General features: G+C 38.2%; 1 protein-coding gene across 3 annotated transcripts; it reads right to left on the bottom strand.

Annotated features, from left to right (window-relative positions):
• Positions 1 to 1586: 1586 nt before the first annotated feature.
• hnrnpl2 (heterogeneous nuclear ribonucleoprotein L2) lies at positions 1587 to 19296 on the bottom strand. Of its 3 annotated transcripts, XM_051862064.1 has the most exons (14): positions 19129 to 19295; positions 18474 to 18592; positions 18141 to 18378; positions 17965 to 18052; positions 17584 to 17678; positions 15479 to 15551; positions 8270 to 8302; positions 6821 to 6889; positions 6327 to 6583; positions 6119 to 6240; positions 3893 to 4094; positions 3749 to 3806; positions 3471 to 3575; positions 1587 to 2108 (listed from the first exon to the last, which is right to left on the bottom strand). In XM_051862064.1, the coding sequence occupies exons 1-14, from the start codon at positions 19213 to 19215 to the stop codon at positions 2050 to 2052; spliced, it is 1605 nt and encodes a 534-aa protein (XP_051718024.1). In that variant the 5' UTR covers positions 19216 to 19295; the 3' UTR covers positions 1587 to 2049. The 3 variants fall into 3 exon arrangements, with proteins under 3 accessions (XP_051718024.1, XP_051718025.1, XP_051718026.1); XM_051862065.1 differs by lacking the exon at positions 8270 to 8302 and having other exon boundaries at positions 19129 to 19296; XM_051862066.1 differs by lacking the exons at positions 6821 to 6889; positions 8270 to 8302.
• Positions 19297 to 20755: the final 1459 nt, after the last annotated feature.

Consider the following 20755-nt stretch of genomic DNA (forward strand, 5'->3'; position numbering starts at 1 on the left):
CCTTTTAATTATACAAATGTCTCATTAAAACTTATACAAGTGCATAAAACTGATCAGAGATCAGGTAAAAACCATAGATGTGCTGTAGTCCGTTTATAGCCTACTGTTAGCTTTTTATATCTGACGACTTTATTTAGGCTTCAAAATGTATAAATGTTGTGTTAACTTGTAAAGATTATCTTGATAGACGAAACGTGTAAGTGTCATAACCCTTTGTTAAACACAGAGCTTATTTTTTGCGATTTTTCAAAAGTCTATGGGAAAAATGCATAGGCTTTCGATCGAGGGAACCCGTGCACCGCTAACTTCCGGGTTGGCCTACAAAAACAAGTCATCCCTGAGGTACTCTATTTCAGGCATCCAGGTACGTCCCAATTCGCATACTTGCGCACTATTCTATTAAGTTTTTAAGTACAAATAGTGCAAGTAGTGCATTCACACAGAAAATTCCAAAAAGAAAAAGTGCACTTTAAATATGGAAAAAAATGAAGTGTGGCAGCTTTAATTAAGTTGCGGAGGGGGAGGGGGGATCAGACACCGATGTTAATGACAAAATAAACTTCCATACACTACATAAAATCCATACACTACATGGATGAGTACATATTGTAAGTGCATATTTGGGACACAACTCTATTTGAATGGGGAATCCTGAAATCTCAAACTACGTGGCGGACTCGCAATTAATGAACTGTCACATAAACGTTGTTTCTTATACTCAAATAGCGTTAAAAAAGCTTATTTTTCAGGCTAGACGAGCTAATGCGCATGTGCAGTCCTAAGCGAGAGTCTCAGGTTTCTATGGGAACCGGAGCATCTAACGGCAGCTGCAGTGACGCAATAACTTTATCAATCAGCGATTGGCTATTTTACTTAAAAAGATATTTCTGTCATACTGCGCGCGTTGCAGTTTCTCCCATTCATTACCATAGGTGAACACTCTTTCAAAATCTATAGTCTTTGGGCAAATCTCATTGACTCCTCATGATTTATCGGTTCACAGAGATCATCGCACCCAGCGGTGAAATCACGTGACTTTGGTAGTTTGAAATGCTCCGAATCAATGATTCGAAACAAAAGATTCGTAAAGGTTTCGAAGCTTCATGAAGCAGTGATTCGAAAGCACCCATCACTAATATTGAGAGTGGTCAACACATTACAAATAATTTAACTCGTTCTTTTGTTTAAACATTACGGTCTATTACAGAATTTTACAAAATCAACTATCAAGTAATTATGCTAGATGAGTCTTCATCATATCAGGGTTCCTCACTGTTTCTGGTCTAAATATTAATTTGATTTGAAAGCAGCCCAATGGGTGATTTGGTTTTCTGGGCCTCCAAGCACAAGGTAAATTTACCTCCACTAGAAATTTCAATTGAGTCACATTTCCATGAGTTAATGTCTAATCTTCCCATGACTGATGAAACCCTGTAAATGTACGTGCAAACTTGATCTGCAATTAACAGCAAGCGGCAGTGAGCCCATTTTGAATACGCAGATTAAATTTCTTTATTAAATTGATTACATTTTATTGTCCAGACTGCAAATATACACTAGGCAGTAACATCCAGGCAGCTTTTGGAAAAAAAAAAAAAAAAAAAAAAAAAGGAGGGGTTGAACTGCTGTAAAACATTTTAAAACATGAGTCACAATTGTTCCCTTGCGAAAGCAAATCACAACGAAGACCCATTATCACTTTTTATTTTACAATCAGAAAAAAAAAAAAAAAAAAAATGCAATCTTCTTTACAGGGTTACATTTCTAAAAGTGAGGTGCTGAGCACAGAGCTAACAGTCGATCATAGTAAGCAATAAAAAAAAAAAGAACAAAAACGGTAACAAAACCAAAATACTGGTACAAAAGCGTTTTAACTCTCCTCTTCCATTAAAAACAATGAGTTCAGTCAGTTTCACTCTCAGCTTGTGCTGCGGCTCAATCAACATAAGGTTAACTCAACACTTCTGCACACCCACTCGCACAAATGAGCCGTAAAGGACAATAAAGTAGCAGGAAGGTGAAGTGATGGGAGAGCGACGCTGCTGCTGCTCAGTTTGCATGCTGCGCAGTCGAGAAGCACAGCTTCAGTGTATACGGGTACGGCCCACCTGCGGAAAAAAAAAAACAGGATAAGTACACATTTTAACATGGCAATGGAAAAAGGGTGTGAACGGAGTGAGAACAAAGAGTTTCTTTTTAAAAAAAATACTACTGAATACAAGTTTTTACTGAGCTTGGTGGTGCAATACATTCTGGAACTGCGGTTTCTGCATAATATACATGTGATGCTGCTGACAGATGCACCTATGATGCTTTAAAATGCTGCCTAGGTTGACGTTTACTGGGATTTGGAACAGATGTAATGGGACTTCCATCACAGGTGCCATTATATAACCAGTTTAATCGATATATGTATCTCCAAGACCCATATATTGGCTAATATTTGGCATTTTTTTAATTATGGCCGATATGTTTTTTATTTTTTGGCTGATGTGTCAGATATGGGAATTTTATTTTGACAGCGCCAGTGCCAGAGTATTAGAGATGCACTGATTGCAATTTTTTTGGCTGATTCCGATTTCCGATTTTTTTTGTAAGTTTGACCTGTGGATACAGATTTTTACCAATTCCGATTTTCTATCAAAGAACTATAATTGACAGCATATACCAGGGGTTCTCAAAGTCCAAACTCCAGTCCAAATCCGGACCTGGAGAGAATTCAATCCAGACCTGCCTCCATTTCATATTTCAAGAGCACTAATTGTAAGTAAAAGTGTGGATTTCCTACTTTGATAAACATGTTAAACTTGTAAATCATTTGTTTATTTTTTTATTTTTTTTAATGTTTTTTTGGAGATGGTCCGAAATGAAAGCGAAGGCGAGATATTTAAAGTTTTCCTGTGTGACACTGTTGTCATGACATCCAGTGAGCGTATGACGTTTGACGTAATCAGGCGACACTTCACCGCAGTGAGCGTTTGTATGGGTGAGGATGTCAGTTTCTAGGAAAAGAAAAGTTGACGAAGAAAATCGTTCTCAAAGATAATTTGACAGAGAGGTATGCGTTAATTTTGCCCCAGTCCAGCACGGAGCCGTTGTTTGATTCGTAACGAGACAGCTGGAGATGTGAAGAGTGGAAATGTCAAACGCCTCTATAAAACAAACAGACATTTTAGCCGCTTTTCCACCGTCGGGCCGTACGGTTTTTAGAATGGTTCCAGTTGTATTTCCACAGCACAATTACAAAAACTTCTCGGTCGGGAATTAGACGACTGGGCCGAATCATGCTGGTAGAATTCGTGAAGTGACATCGCCACTCAGGATTGGTCACTTGTCTGTTTGCCTAGCTACCAGTTTCTCTGTAGCTAGCTGCACTCTATTTGAGTTCAGAGGCTGAAAACACCGCAAGCGTCATGTGTGCTTCAGTGTGTGTGGTAAATGCACGGTCAACCACTAATGAGGTCACTTACTGGGGTTCTTCATCTGGTGATGGTTCATCATAGCAAGGGCTTCCATAGCATCATTAACAGACTCCCACTCCAGAAGCCCTGACGAACTCCTCTCTGATGTGGAACCTGTTCAATAAAGTAAAGAAGCCATTATAACAACAGTGGGGCATAGATGACATTCAAGTTTCCCTAACTGACAAAAAGGCTGCACTTTAAACAGGTTTACGCTGAGTTTGGCTTTCTATGCTATTATTTACAATGCAACAGTTAAAGACAGCACATTTATTTATATTACATACCTTTGGCTGCGAAAAGTTTGACATTGGAAGGACTCTTTACACCCAGTTCTTCACAGATCTGAAAAGAGATGGTTTTAAATTTACACACCAAATAACATCATAAGACAAGAAAGGTCCTGAAGTTCTCTAGTGTGATGAACTGACCCTGGTGAAGGACTCTGGTGAAGCCTCAGGTGCTGCGTTGAAAAAGTGGAGGACGTTGCTGGGGTGCTGAATGCGGTTCTTTGCCGCCTGCTCTGGAGAAGTGAAGCGGTTATTTCTGCTGCCATGAAAGTCTTTGAAGCTGCTGGTCCCGTCCTCTAGCTCATATGACTGGCCGGGCATGATGGCCTGCTGCTTAGACACACTGACACGAAGAGAAGAAAAAAAAAAAAAAACAGATGAAAGAGGTGAATTACTAAATTATAGAGATGTAACGATATCAAAATCTCACGATATGATAATACCTTGATATAAAGTCCACGATAAATATGTATTGCGATATTTAAAAAAAAAAAAAATAGACAAATGAAGACTTGGAAAAAAGTGCCATAAGTGTTAAACAATGATTGAACATTACAATCCTCTTTTCTTTATCCTCTAATCATAACTGTTGTTTAGAGGTATGAGGTATAGTATGAGATGGGTCAAATGACCTAAACTCCTCTTTATAAAGTAAAATAACTGCACCAGCTGAACCTTGACAAAGGTAACATCTATTATTTTTTCTAACATTCTCAAGAGTTGTATTTGTTAACATTAGTAAATGCACTGTAAACTAACATGAACAAACTATGAACAGCTGAATTTTTATTAATTAAGGTTAACAAAGATGAACAAATACAGTAACAAATGTATTGCTAATGGTTAGTTCATGTTAGTTAATACAAATGAACCTTATTGTAAAGTGTTATCACAAATTCAACACAAATAAGATGCTTGACACACATGTAAGATCCAGACAGGTGAAACAATATTTTTGTAAGTTGGGTTCATAAAGACTTCATTTGTTTGTTTAAAAAAAAAAAAAAAAATTATTCAGTGATACTTATTTAACAGTAATTTGTTGCCACTTAGTGGCGTAACATTGCAATAGAAACAGTCGTTATTAGAAGCACTTTCAAAAGGTGATTTATTCTATTTAAATCGGTAAAGTAGACATCAGCGTTTATACCTGAGTAATACACTTTTGTATGTTTCTGTGATAATTTGAATATTTGTAACAGAAATAATGATACTGTGTGTTTGACAAGATTGTTTTATATCTAAAGTAATCATGACAACTCGCTTTAGATCAACGGCAGCGCGAACGCAGATTTAAATCTTGCAATTTTATTTTTTTCAATGGTTTAATATACACGGGGGAATCGTTATTTAGGAATTAGATCATGTGAGTGATGAAATCGAGAATGCGATCTTTCAAAGATTAATGGTGCAGCTTGCCTTTGCACCTCTCTCTCGCGCTCGCTCTCTCTCTATCTCTCTCTGCATTGATATCTGACGTATATGAGTAGAGCAAGGGCTTTTCAGTGCATTCATTGCTATAATATTCATGAGGTGAGACGTCTCTATTGAAGGATACGTCAGAGCCATTTTCAGAACGGGGCTGAAAAAAACTGCACTTTTTGCCCGGAAGACGTATCGTTTCATACAGTCATGTGACCATGATAATATCGAGGATACACCAATATCGTGGTATTATTGATAATACCGTTACATCCCTACTAAATTATGCATCCTGCTGCGGAGAGCAGGCACGCTGAAGAAAGCATGCAGGCCAGTGCTGCCGAAAAGACTAGCAACAAATCTAGCAACTTCTTGGACAAACCTTATCTAGATACCATGATTCGCCCACTGATCTATATAAACATTAATATAGATGTATGACGTCATCTAGTGACCAGTTTTAGCTACTTTCAACTGAAAGCAATTGGCAACACTGATGCAGGCATGTAGACACAAATCCCAAAAACCACTGCAGTCACATCGACATTTTTAACAATGTCTTTAGTACCTTTCTGGGCCTTGAAAGTGGTGGTTAAATTGCTGTCTATGGAGGAGTCATATACCTCTCTGATTTCATCAATAATATCTTAATTTGTGTTCTGAAGATGACCGAAGGTCTTACGGGTGTGGAACGTTTTTGGAACATTTTTGGCTGAACTAACCCTTTAATACTTAGTTAAAAGTGAGAATAGGACCCTAAACTAAAGTGTGACCTAAATAAGTATTTTAACACCATGGGTGTAATATGTCTTTAATGATTAAAACAATTAGAAATATTCAAAATTGTTCATCCTATTAAGCTTCATTTTTTATGCAAAATGTGTAATGAACCATGCACGATGCACCTGCCCTTATTGCAAAATTAAAAAAGAAAAAAGCACATACCATACGTTGAGCTTCTGATTGAACAGGAAGTTGTTGTTGAGATGTGAGATGGCACGATCCACTGCATAGCAGTCTCCCATCTCCACCATGGCAGCTCCAGGCTTGCTCTTCATGAATTTCACCTACATTCAGAAGAGAAAAATGGGCTTTCAAATGAAGCTGTTTGGTTTTGGACAGTGTCTGACTCATGTATTGCTGTTGTACGTACCCGTTCCACATTGCCATACAGGCAGAAGATGTTGAAGACCCTGTCCGCGTTTATTTTAACTGGATCCAGGCCGTAGACCATGATCACCGGTGAGTCTGCATGTGCGCCATATTCACCTGGGGGCGGAGGTGGGGGACCGTATTGTCCACCGTAACGCTGACTGGTTCCACCGCGCCTTGGACCACCCATGGGTGGCCCCATCCGTCGGCCTTCATAGGGTCCACCATAGCTCTCTTCTTGGTATCCGTGATAACCACCTGAAAATCCACAAATGACAAACAGACCACGTGGGGTGGGGGTTGCGGGCAGGTTAGGAGTAAACAAACATTTTACACACCCTTCACTTAAGTTAAAGTTTTAACTTCAACACAGCACCATCTTGCTGCCACTGTGATAAATGCACCCCCGATTTGTTGTTGTTGTTTTAACATCCACTCCCCTGATTGCGAGCAAATGAGGCAAATGTGTAAACGCGTGTACCCCGCAAGCCTTACCATACTCTGGAGGGTGGTCTCCCAGCAGAGCCGGCTGCCTCTGGCGCTTGTTGGGGTTGGCATTCATATCTGAGAGGCGAGAGAAGGAAGAAGGCCAAGAAAGGAAAGGGGGAGGGGCAAAGAGAGAGGGGGAGAGAGAGAGTGAAAGATGAGTTCGTTCGCTGAGAGGCGACAGGACAGGACACTTGTAACGTTAATGTGACTGGCGTGTGCTTTAAGATCAGCAGAGAAGGGGACACATAAGACACCAGGAAAAAATGGGCGATACTATTAGGGTGAATACCATGAAAATATTTCTTTATGAACATTCTGTACGAATATTCGTAAAGAAAATGAAGTTATTTTAAATCATTCAATTTTGTAGGGTATTTCATGTATCATAATGTGACTTCAGTCGAAAAGAAATGAAGGTTTTTGAGGAAAACATTCCAGGATTTTTCTCCATATAGTGGACTTCACTGGGGTTCAACGGGTTGAAGATCCAAATGTCAGTTTCAGTGCAGCTTCAAAGAGCTTTACACGATCCCAGACGAGGAATAAGAGTCTTATCTAGAGAAACAATCAGTCATTTTCTTAAAAAAATAAAATAAAAATGTATACTTTTTAATCACAAATGCTCGTCTTGCACTGCTCTGTGATGAGTCACGCATTACGTAATCACGTTAGAAAGGTCACGCGTGACGTAGACGGAAGTACCGATCCAGTGTTTACAAAACAAACGTGCAAAGAATAAGTCAAACGACATTTACATAAAAAGGTAAAACAACAATGTCGGATGATTTTGAAGTTGGAGGAGAAAATGAAATGCATTTTTTCGTGACCTTTCCACCATGATTACGTAATAAGTGACGCATCACAGAGCAGTGCAAGACAAGCATTTGTGGTTAAAAAGTATATATATATATATATATTTTTTTTTTTTTTTTTTTTTTTTTTTTAGAAAATGGCCATTCGTTTCTCTTGATAAGACTCTTATTCCTCGTCTGGGCCCTTTGAAGCTCCACTGAAACTGACATTTGGACCCCAGTGAAGTCCACTATATGGAGAAAAAAAAGAAATATTTTCCTCAAAAACCTTCATTTCTTTTCAACTGAAGAAAAAGACAAACATCTTGGATGACATGGAGGTGAGTAAATTATCAGGAAATTTGAACTAATCCGGCAAGATACATTTTCTTTATTTAAATTTCTTTAGGAGGTGAAATGTTACGTTTTGACATGTTTCATGAGATTCACCCATTAAATAAGACCTATTTATTACTACTCACACAGTCAGCTGGCTAACAAACATACAGTCTTTCTTTGGCAGTGTACCAGTCCAATCAAACTTATAATAAAGCAACAGAGCGAAGAACTCATTGGCTAATGGCCATGACAGTGTAGTATGTCATATATTATGTTTGGGAGTGAGTGGGTGGGCGAGGACATAATGTCTACTGCAGACACACACCTTGATTGCCCCCATTGCCATCAGCATCTGCACCTGTTCAGGTACACACAGTGCAAACATCAATCTCACTGACATTTCTAAACAATCACATTACAGGTTTCTTACTCTATTCAGGAACTTAAATGTGTAGGGCACAATGCCTTTATTCGCTTTGATTATTTCAAAAGACAAAAATTTAAAATGATGACACGCTTCTCCTATACCCTTTTTACCACCAAAATGGTGCTGGTGACCGTTCACAGCCAGATCTCAAGTCACTACATGACTTGACCACAAACAAATATGGCATATCAACTACTTTGCTTTCAAGTCTTACTTCTACATTAAAAGTAACTATGTATGTAATCATGAGCTAGCTTTGATGTAACTGCCAATACTTTTTTTCAAATATATAGCAAATAAAATTATGTACTTGAGAAGCATGTGAAATTTAGTAAGGTGCCATCTTGTTTTGATTTGCATTAGGAAGGCTGATTAGCTGTTTTGAAAACTTTTGTGGGTAAAGAGATTTTCTCGTCCTTCAACTAGTGATTTTAAGCCCAAAGTATACTTCAGTTTTGACGCAAACACTTAGCATATGCGTACAGCTGAACACAGCGTTTCAAAGGATACTCCATTTGACAGTGCGCGCGAACACAGATGGTTAACACATGCACTAGAAAGTTTCATCTTTAGCCGCGTTTCCAACGCAGGGACTTTTCCCAGGAACTAGGCACTTTGGGGTGGTACTCGATGTGTTTCGACCGCAGGAACCAGAGTCTAAATGAAGTTCAGGGTAAAAATTTTCCCCTCAGAAAGTCCCTGCTCACGAGGTAGTACTTTTTCAAAGTTCAGGAACTTTCGGGGGTGGGACCTGGGCACTGAACATGCTGATTTGGTTGACTCCATGCAACATTGTATTTCAACCACCATTTTTTAAAGTCTGTTGCGGTGCGTGCAGTAAGAGTTGTTTGCTATTCGAATCAACAATGGAGTTTAAAAATTACGACTCATGGACTGACGCCGGAGGTTCAGGCTTTATTAAGCTTATATGTGGAGGACGAAATCCAGTGGGAACTAGAAAGTCGCGAGCAGTCCTACGTCACCGGACTTAATCTTCGCGGTACCACAATGGAAACGCAGACAGCAACAGGTCTGGGGGAAAAAACATTACTGGGAAAATTGTTCCGGGTAATTTCGGTGGAAATGAGGCTTTTGTCCACTGTCCGCAGTGTTTCTCTCCAGAGTAAGGCTGCACAATATATCGTTTCAGCATCGATATCGTGACGTGCGTATCCGCGATAGTCACATCACAGGATGAGCGATGTCAAGTATAGGGAACATTAATCCGTACGGACCGGACACCACGGTTCAAAAAGCATGTGATTCTCATATTAATTGCAAAGTCTGACCACCGTACAATGAAAGTTTATCATCTGAATGTGTTTTAGGTCCTGTCAGTTTAAACACTCAAGCGATTTTAATTTATACAGTGAGACTATGCAGTGTTTTACATTTTATTATTCAATTTCTGTACCTGAATACTGTTAGACTTAACTGAAAAATATAAAGCACTGTTTATTTCATTTGTATCTTTGTTCTATTATATTTTTATCTATGCTTGTAATTTGTTCATTATTTTCTATGCGTACTCACTCACAACATCACGCCAATGATTATAGAATGATTAAGTCATCTGGTGACATTTTTTTTTTATATCCAGAAAAACAAAATATAGCAATGTCAGTTTTTTCCAATATCGTGCAGCCCTACTCCAGAGGTTACGACTGTTGTACTCATTTCTCTTAACCCCTTCACACAAGCACATCTCATTTATAATGCTGTGTCCTCTGGAGGTCGCGTTTGTCGGCTGCATGTGTCGTGTGTCTCAATTCAGAAAAGTAACCATCACAAAACTGAGTTATTCCTCTTGAGGTGTAAATTACTATAATTTCTTTCTCACTTTGGAATGTAATGACTACTTTTCTAAAATTACATGTGTTTAACAAATGCAGCCCTTCGAAATGAGACTGTTGTTGCCGCTTCCTGTTGGTTGTGGTTTGTTCCACCTCATGTCTTTCTTTTTCGACTGTGAAACACAGTATTGCCACCTTGAGGACCAACTTATTGATGAAAAAAAATGTAAGATGCACGTGTGAACTGAGCACACAGAGCACACACTGTTAGAAAAAATATGGTACGCGCACACAGTACAATGCTGATGAGGAAATTTATGTCGCACACTGTACGAATACCATAGCGAACGCATAAAAACTGAAGTATACTTTGGGCTTTATTTGTTCCTGCTTTACGAACTCCAGGTTTAAAGTAGGGATGCACCAATACCATTTTTTCCAAAACCTATCCGATTCAGATACCCAAAATACTGAATATTGGCCGATACCGACCCTGATACCAGTAGAATGCTCATTGTAAAATATCTATACCTCTGTGTGTGTGTGGAACAGAAGATCAATCTTTTGTGTTAAACACAATCCACTAAATACCAGGGACGTCGCTATTTTACAGAGGCTTTAGCCCCCCTAAAATAATACATTTGAAGTGGATCAAAAAAAAAAAAGTTCAAAGTTCAACTTTGATGAAAGGTTTTGATCCACTTCAAATGTTGACTACTGTATTTATTAGCCCCAAAATAAATATGGTGTCATATAGAGGCTGCTGAACGTGCTTCACCAGATGTGTCATTCTGTACGCGCATGCTCGAGTTCAAGGCAGTCCTAAACGGTCAATCTTATCTTAAGTTTACTTTATTTCAAGAATTAATACAGTTGCATCTTTATTTTTAATTTTTTTTTTTTGGAAAATAGTGATCTACAGTGCTGCTTGAAAGTTTGTGAACCACTTGCAGAATCTGTGAAAATGTGAATAATTTTAACAAAAGAGGGATCATACAAAATGCATGTTATTTTTTATTTAGCACTGTCCTGAATAAGATTTTTTACATAAAAAATGTTTACATAAAGTCCAAAAAATAGCCAAAAAATAGCTGAATTTATAAATATGACCCCGTTCAAAAGTGGATGATCCGTTTTTGTGTTTTGTGATGGTTGTTCATGAGTCCCTTGTTTGTTCTGAACAGTTAAACTGAGCTCTGTTCTTCAGAAAAATCCTCCAGATTCTTCAGTTTTCAAGCATTTTTTGCATATTTGAACCCTTTCCAGCAGTGACTGTATGATTCTCAGATCCGTCTTTTCACACTGAGGACAATTGAGGGACTCAAACACAACTATTAAAAAAGGTTCAAACATTCACTGATGCTCCAGAAGGAAACATGATGCGTCCAAATCTTTCTTATTTTAAGTATCTTCTTTTTTTTTTTTTTTCATTTAGTACTGCCCTTCGGAAGCAACAGAAGACACTTAAATGTTTGCCAGAAGACAAATTAAGTAAAATATTCCTTGATCTTCAAATTCAAAATGTTTTCACCCTCCAGCTCTTAATGCATTGTGTTTCCTTCTGGAGCATCAGTGAATGTTTGAACCTTTTTTAATAGTTGTGTTTGAGTCCCTCAGTTGATGGATCTCAAAATCATACAGTCACTGCTGGAAAGGGTTCAAATATGCAAAAGATGGTGGAAAACTGAAGAATCTGCAGGACCTGGAGATTTTTTTCTGAAGAACAGAGCTCAGTTTAACTCCTCAGGACAAACAAGGGACTCATGAACAACCATCACAAAACACAAAAAAAAGTTGTAGATCATCCAGGTAACCACACACAGTATTAAGAACCAAGGGTTCATAAACTTTTGGATGGGGTCATTTATAAATTCAGCTATTTTTTTTGTGTTGTGGACTTTATGTAAACATTGTTTATGTAATATCTTACTCAGGACAGTACTTAAAAAAAAAAAAAAAAAAAAAAAAATTTTTTGCATGATCCCTCTTATTTTGTTACAATTATTCACATTTTCACAGATTCTGCAAGTGGTTCACAAACTTTCAAGCAGCACTGTATATTATTATATCAGTATAAAGCATAGACTTTATTTGTGCTGTAACAAAGATTTGGGACAAATATAATTAATTTTAAATGGAAAACTACGTGAGGTATACGTTTAGCTAAACTTGCCTAAAAATAGATATATTTTACACTTTTTATTTAAAAAAAATTATATATAAATTTAATTTTATATATATATATATATATGACTGACTGCCGCAGCAGAGGAAGAGCTTCCGTGAACATATATGTTCGTCTGTTCCACACGTTAAAGGGTTAGTTCACCCAAAATGAAAATTCATTACTCACCCTCATGCTGTTTCAACCCGTAAGACCTTCATTCATCTTCAGAACACAAATTAAAATATTTTTGATGAAATCCGAGACGTTTTTATTTCCCATAGAAAGCAACGTAATTACTGTCATTAAAGGTCCAGAAAAGTAGTAAAGAGATTGTTGAATAAAGTAGTTATTTTTGTTTTGTGCACAAAAAGTATATCGCTTCATAACATTACGGTTGAACCACTGCAGTCACATGGACTATTTTGACAATGTCTCTAGTACTTTTCTTAACCTTGAATGTGGTAATTATGTTGCTTTCTATGGAGGATTAAAAAAAAAAAAGAAACTCTTGGATTTCATCAAAAAAAAAAATATCTTAATTTGTTTTCTGAAGAAGAACGAAGGTCTCGGATGTGGAATGACATGAAGGTGAGTAATTAAGGACAAATTTCATTTTTGGGTGAACTAACCCTTTAAGCAAGAGACTTGGAATATAGTGCACAAATACTTTTATGGTGCTTTATAATGTTTTTTACCTTTTGTGGAGCTTAAACAACTGAGTACACCGTACTAGATTTAGATCGTTCCTGTCTGACTGACACCAGATCCAACAAAAATCGCAGTATCGAAGCAGATACTGAATATCGGATTGGTGCATCCCTTGTTTAAAGGGTCTGTACACAGCGGCCGCCTTGTATTTTGTGTAAACACACAGAATAGTGCCAGATGGGGGACCACTGCCCCGTCAGTGGAAAAGGGGTACTAAACTTGCCTCAAAACATCTCTGAGGATCACAGAAGTATAAAACTGTTGCTCACAGAAGCACATCCCAACCCAGGAATGCATTTTAATGCACCTTATTGAACTACATAAATTTGTAGCCCAATGAGGGAAGACAAAAAAACAAAAAACACTCAACTGAAAAGGAAAAGGTCAAGTTAGTCAAACATTTGGTCACACATCCCCATGAAACATTAGACTATGAGCGTATCACTCCAAGACAACAGAAGCTTGGGGTTACTTACAGTACAAACGTAAGGGTTGGGGGTTGAAGGATGGGGCAAGTAGAACATGCCGTAAATTAGCCATCGTTGAGCTTCTTCCTCCATTTCGCACTTAAGAACTGTCCATTTCAGTCAATTCCACTGATTTCCCGAGCACTCTTCCTTGTTTCAGACAGGGTTTCAAAGCTCCACTGATGCCAGCATTTGTTCCATATTCACATTTCAATGCCTGTCTTCTTATGGAGGTCGAAAAGCTGGAGCAATTTATGCTCAATTCAGACTGACTGGTACTTCCACTAGAGACACAAAGCCAACCTGCATCATACGGAAGGTGTTACACAGTAGTCATACGACTGGAAAAAAAAGGGAAAAAACGTCACATATTGACAGAAAGAGAGAGGAGGAATCGTGAAAGGGAAGGACTAGAGGAGGAAGACATGTTGGGGAAAGAGAGCGTATCTGAAACACCAGCTTCCAGGGCAGAATTTCATGGCTTAACTGAGTTAAAAAAAAAACTTGTCTGCATGTCAGTGCGTCTGCTTGTCGAAATGTTGTCTGCAGTGTCTTCGGTGTCTCGAGTGGTTTAGTGTCATCAGCTGTTGACGAGTGAAGAGTCAGGCATGTCGATTTGTAGGTGTGGGGGTTTGTGTTGTAACGATCGGCACGGCGAGAGAAAGACGACGTAGCCCAGAGAAAGATTCAGAGAAGGCTGTTTGTCTGTGGATGGAACAGTCTGACATGAATGAAGAGAAGAGGTCTGTTTGAATTGTGTCATGGTGTCACTTGAGGATGCGTGTCAAAAACATCCCTTGTTAGCAGTGAGGTGAAGGTGATGTGTCACAGTGGAGTGTGTCTTGTTCTTGACCCGTAAGAAACAACGGGAGAAAGTCGGATGGGTGTGGGAGCCATAACTACTCGCACTGACAACCCCAAATCCTTCAATGTGTACTGCCGTACAACAGGAAGAATGTCTTCGTTGGCAGTGTCATTTCTGTAGGAGGTGATGAGTGCTAAATGGTGCGTGATCAGGTGTTTGTCAGGATGTCTTGCAGTTTCACGAGAGTAAAATGAGTGTTTGTCCTTCTGGAGAAATGTTCTCGCAGGTATAGGAAGCAGTTGTGGTTTGTTGACTGGTACAGTGTTGGAAGTCTGAGGAACTTGTGTCTTCAGTGAAATCTAGGAAATGTCCCCCAGTGTCCAGATGTACTGAGTGTTCTGTTGTCGCACTTGATATTCTGGAAGGTTCTGTGCTTTCGTGTTGGTCTCTAAATGTACCGCATGAATGTGAGGAGCAAATGGCTGGCGTGAGCACCAAAGAACAATTCTTTCATAGGCCTTTGTTTCTTTGAACTGCTATTTGTTTCTTTGGGCACACCGTTGGCGGCCATGAATACCTTTGGCTAAAATTATGTAATCAGTTGTCCTAAAAGTCAACATGAAAGCAGAATTGTGCCCATTTACTTTTAATCAATGCATGTTATTCTAAAGAAAAAAAAAAATCACTTTTCATTTCGAGTGGTGTCACCAATCCTCTTATTTTTGGACAAAAATGGACAAAATCAAGTTCCCCCTGGAAAAGTAAAATGAGCTGCAATCGTAGTTTCACGTTGACTGTAAAATGTGTCAGAGTAGAACTAACATGGTGCTTACCCAGTAAGCCACTTGCCCCTCACATTACTGACATGTGACGGGCTTTGCTGGAAAAGGAAGCTTGTGAGATATCAGAAGGACAACATTCGGAGGAAGCCTTAGCAAGATCACACAGAGACGGCTTTTTACTTTGCCCTCAGAGAGCCAGGAAAACATACACAACATGCGGTGTAGATGTTGGCCTATAGACGTATGCCTAACACTCAGCACAGGGGAGGTGAAACAGCGGAAACCTGCTGCGGTTCTAAGATGCCCCAATCCCACCCATTTATTTCCCCCACAGTGGCAGTAAGGGCGCTGAGAAATGTCAGAGCAGATGTAGGGTAAACGGTACCTTGGCTGCTCAGGTTTGGATTGGTGTAGTCCCACGTGTCCTGGTCATTCTTGAACACGTTAAGGCGTGTTGGCTAAGAGAAAAAAAATAAAAATAAAATTGCTTTCTACCATATCTATGGCAATGCTTGAGTAGGGATGGCAGATATTGAGTAATTACTTCAAATTTTTGGGTAAAAATAAATAAATTGAATGGTTATTACATATTGGTGCAATTAAAGGATTAGTTCACTTCAGAATTAAAATTTCCTGATAATTTACTCACCCCCATGTCATCAAAAATGTTTATGTCTGTCTTTCTTCAGTCAAAAACAAATTAAAGGGTTAGTTCACCCAAAAATGAAAACCGTAAGACCTTCGTTCATCTTCAGAACACAAATTAAGATATTGTTGATGAAATCCGTTGGCTCAGTGAGGCCTGCATAGCCAGCAATGCCATTCAAACTCTCAAGGTCCATAAAGGTACTAAAAACATATTTGAAACAGTCCATGTGAGTTCAGTGAAATCGGCCCATCACTAGATATTGTTGAAAAGTCTTTATTTTGTTTTTTTAGCGCACAAAAAGTATTCTTGTCACTTTATAATATTAAGATAGAACCACTACACTTACATGAACTTTTTCAAATATGTTTTTAGTACCTTTATGGACCTTGAGAGTTTAAACGGCATTGCTGTCTATGGAGGCCTCACTGAGCCATCGGATTTCATCAACAATATCTTAATTTGTGTTCTGAAGATGAACGAAGGTTTTACGGCTGTAGAACGACATGAAGGTGAGTAATAAATGACATTATTTTCATTTTTGGGTGAACAAACCCTTTAAGGTTTTTGAGGAAAACATTCCAGGATTTTTCTCCATATAGTGGACTTCACTGGGGTTCAACGGGTTGAAGGTCCAAATGTCAGTTTCAGTGCAGCTTCCAAGAGCTCTACACAATCCCAGACGAGGAATAAGGGTCTTATCTAGCGAAACCATTGGTCATTTCTAAAATAAAATAAAAATTATATACTTTTTAACCACAAGTGCTCGTCTTGCACTGCTCTGTGATCCACCATGCATTACGTAATCACGTTGAAAAGGTCAAGCATGACGTAGACGGAAGTACCGATCCAGTGTCTACAAAGCAAACAGGCAAAGATTGAGTCAAACTCAAACTCGCGTGATCTTTGAAGCTGCACTGAAACTGACATTTGGACCTTTAACCCGTTGAACCCCAGTGAAGTCCACTATATGGAAAAAAATCCTGGAATGTTTTCCTCAAAAACCTTCATTTCTTTTCGACTGAAGAAAGAAAGACAAACATCTTGGATGACATGGGGGTGAGTAAATTATCAGGAATTTGCCATAATATTTTAAACTTAACTATTTTACTTCTTGCTTTCAAGATTTTGAAAACTGGCTACAAAATTATACTGCCTCTGATACCACATTTTCAAAGGGATAGTTCACCCAAAAATGAAAATTATCCCATGATTTACTCACCCTCAAGCCATCCTCGGTGTATATGACTATATTCTTTTAGAAGAACACAATCAGAGTTATATTAAAAAATATTCTGGCTCTTCCAAGCTTTATAATGAGAATGAATAGTAACCGAGATTTTGAAGCCCAAAAAAGCACATCCATCCATCATAAAAGTAATCCATATGACTCCAGAGGGTTAATAAAGGCCTTCTGAAGTGAAACAATGCATTTTTTTTAAAGAAAAATATCCATATTTATAACTTTATAAACTATAAATACTGGCTTCTGGTAACAGCCGTACACAAGTTGACTTCCAGCGGAAGAGTGACCTCTGACCCGATGTGCGGCGTAGGATGTAGGAGTAGCGTAAGCTTAGACGCCTCTCACCTCTATTTACTCCCATTATACAAATTGGAAGAGCCAGAATATTTTTTAATATAACTCTGATTGTGTTCGTCTGAAAGAAGACAGTCATCTACACCTAGGATGGCTTGAGGGTGAGTAAATCATGGGATATTTTTCATTTTTGGTTGAACTATCCCTTTAAACCATTCATGAATATCGGATATCATCAAAAGTCTGAAAAATAATGATAGAACTGTTTTAGCATTATCACACAATGAATTTAGATGAAGCTCACCTTGGCATACTCGATCTTTAGTGTGCAACAGCCAGAGTATATATCAGCCCCATTGAGCGAGGCCTTGGCCCTTTGGGCGCTCTGAACGGAATCAAATGTGTGAGGAATTAAAGAAATACAGAGGAAATCTTGCACGCCATGACTACAGATGTCATTATTTAAAGCATTCTGGGAACACAACATACTATAGTTTCAGTTAATTGGCTTGGATAGAAACTTCACAACAATGTTTGTAAGACATTCTTAGTCCACACATCATAAAAGCAAGCATGGGAAGTGGATTCAAATGACAAGCTGAAACAACCATAATGATTCATAAACAAATGACGGCTCTCTGTATCTGACAACAGCTTTGATCTTCATTCTTAAACAGTAAAGGATATTCCACCATGGCCTGGACACCATTCTTCCTGAAGATGACGATTCTTTGAACAGGACCACAGTTGTTGCAAATAGTATACAAAACATCCTATAAAATGACAAGAATATTAGTGTATTGTGAAAACACAAATTTATCAAATAAAAGCATCAATAAGCCTAAGTCTTGTAGGTATTACCGTGGTAATGGGATAAATGGGGTTCATGATTGTGAAAAGCAAAACATTATTAACACTGCGGGAGTCATCAGGGTCACCCGGCCTGGATATCTTCTGACTGGTAGAGTAGTTTACGAATGCAGGATGTCCGGCGATGTAGATCTGGTTGTCGTTGGCATAAGTAACAGCATTGCAAGACCCATTCATATCCTCATATTCAACCAAGGCTTGACGCTTCTTGGGCATGAGCACAACATAACTGCAGAGAGATGGAGATGGATGATCCACAATGCATTTCACAACAGGTAGAATCAAGGTACGGCACATTCCACATAGATGTAGCACGCAAGTTACCTGATGGTTCCAAACTCTTGCAGGGCTTCGACGATGTCTGCCTCCAAAACCCCATCCACTAAACCTCGCACATGCACCACGAGAGAGGGGAGGGTCTTGTGTGGGTCATCATAGCCTTCCTATAACATATAAATCATAACATTAGTCCAGTGAACAGGCATAATTACTTACAACTTATATACAAACATAACTTATGACAAAACAAAATTATATTATTCATATTTTACATGCTGTGTATACTTTCCTTATTGTGTACAAATTCTCTAAATTTGTATGTAGTAATCGTCATGTATGTTGTAAAGATGCACAATATTTTCCCACTCATTGTGATTAATAACGTGTATCGTGTATCTATGATGACGGGTTACATGCAACTCAATCCATTCATTCAGCAATATATCAGAATATATGTGTGGCGTAAAAAATACACTAATTTCACACTAATGCAGCAAATATTTCCTTCATAATCATTTCATTTTATCATATTTGTGTTTTTGTAATGCTTTCGGTGAAAAAATCCAGCATGTTGTAGCACAATTGTTTGGTTAGCTGGTTCGCTAACTAGCGCTATTTCAGCCAGCTGGCTAACTAAAACTATGTCAGATAAAGTCTCTAATAATATATCTGATAGTATGTAAGCAAAGATTTGTCTTACGGTCGCCATTCCTCCCTCGCTTTCCGTCTTTTGTCGTTTTGTTGCTCTGCCGCCTTCACTGTAGTAGCGGGCCGTCTGCGTCGCCATGTTGTCCCGTTACGATTCACGCGCAACAAAATGAAATGGACGAAAACTACAGAAAATGGGACAGGCGGGGGTGACGCCCTCCGGACAAGAACCGTGAATATTACTGGTGAACCGGAACTGTCAATCACCACTGTAATCCAATGAAAATAGTGTACAGCTTCGCTGAGCTCCATGATTGGGCACTACAGCATTCACTCTGAACAGCGTTCAGCTTCTATGAGCGAGTTGATACGGAAGCCCTAAAATAAAAGGCAGTGTTTTATAATATTTCTCGATAATTTGAGATCACGACCATTTTTTTAACGAAAAAAATCCAGCGCTTATTTATTTCACACCACACATATAGCAGTACTATATAAATATAAATAAAAAATCAAATAAAGATAATAAATAGAACCAGTAGCCTACTTTTTATTTGGAAACTGTCTGCTCGTTTGAAAGATTAAAGACACTGAGATGTCGACATAAAAACCAAAATTGGAAAATATGTATATATTTACCTTTAAATGTATTTATACATAGGCTATATTTTATATTTTCAACTATAAATAAATAAATAAATGAAACGAAATCAAAATGAATTCATTGTGTTTAATTATTGAAATAAAAGTAGGCTTAATACAAAGGCTACAAAAAAATCTATACAGCCTATTTAAGCTGGGCCAGTATCATAAACCTACTGATGAATCAAATGACTATTAATTATCATTAATAGTGTCTTCAGATATATTGGACTCCAATGATAGCTAAATTATTCTCTACAAATATGCCTACTTCAAAAGACATAAACTTTTCTTTAAAGTCCATTCTGCATTTGCTTTAATTTGCCTACCAACAAAAATTTGTAGGCCTGTTTATTTATTTATTTATTTATTTATTCATATAAATGTCTGCAATGTAAGTACTGCAAGGATACTGGATATATTCCCTAGACTTTTTTCATTTAGTTACGAGATTGCCCGGCTAACAGTGAAAGTTCTCTGAATTTTGGTTAACGTTCTGGCAAAGGTTCTTTCAAAGTTATGAACAATAGTCAAAGAGATGCTTCCTCATTTCCTCACTTATCTGTCCTTCAGCCTGTGACCTGGAAACCAATCAAAGTAAGCCATCTTGGAGGACATCTCAATTCTCTAATTCAGGGCTTCTCAAAGTGGAGACCACGAGATAATTTGCTGTATGCTACCATATTTTCTGGACTATAAGTCCATTTTTTTAATAATCTAAAACATGCTGCAATTTAATTATGATTTATGGTTGACTTAGCCTATATAAGGCAATTAAAGTCAAATAAGCAAAACCTAGACACTTAAAGGTTTTTATAGATGTATTTCTCATGTTTGTGAAAAAAGTATTCACTGTGTTTTGATTCATTTTTTGTGACACGCTCCAGAAAGCAGTTCACGGAGACTGAGATGGCAGAAAGCGCATCCTGTTTGTTCCCTTTCAAGACGGTTTCTCAACGTTACATACAGCTAGCTGACACTATGAGGAAACACCTTTCTCCTAGAAATATTGAAGCCACAATGGCTAATGGTGCTCA

Source organism: Ctenopharyngodon idella, chromosome 15 (assembly GCF_019924925.1).
Source record: "Ctenopharyngodon idella isolate HZGC_01 chromosome 15, HZGC01, whole genome shotgun sequence".
In the NCBI taxonomy this organism is placed as follows: Eukaryota; Metazoa; Chordata; class Actinopteri; order Cypriniformes; family Xenocyprididae; genus Ctenopharyngodon; species Ctenopharyngodon idella.

What these genes read in the sequence shown, in the direction of transcription:
- hnrnpl2 (XM_051862064.1), bottom strand. Translation starts at nt 19,215, where the DNA reads ATGGCGACGCAGACGGCCCGCTACTACAGTGAAGGCGGCAGAGCAACA. An exon ending in TCCAAACCTGAGCAGCCAAG is followed by an intron (nt 8,303 to 15,478) that starts GTACCGTTTACC and finishes GTACCTGAACAG; the next exon opens with GTGCAGATGCTGATGGCAAT. An exon ending in TCACCAGATGAAGAACCCCA is followed by an intron (nt 2,109 to 3,470) that starts GTAAGTGACCTC and finishes TTTTTTCCGCAG; the next exon opens with GTGGGCCGTACCCGTATACA.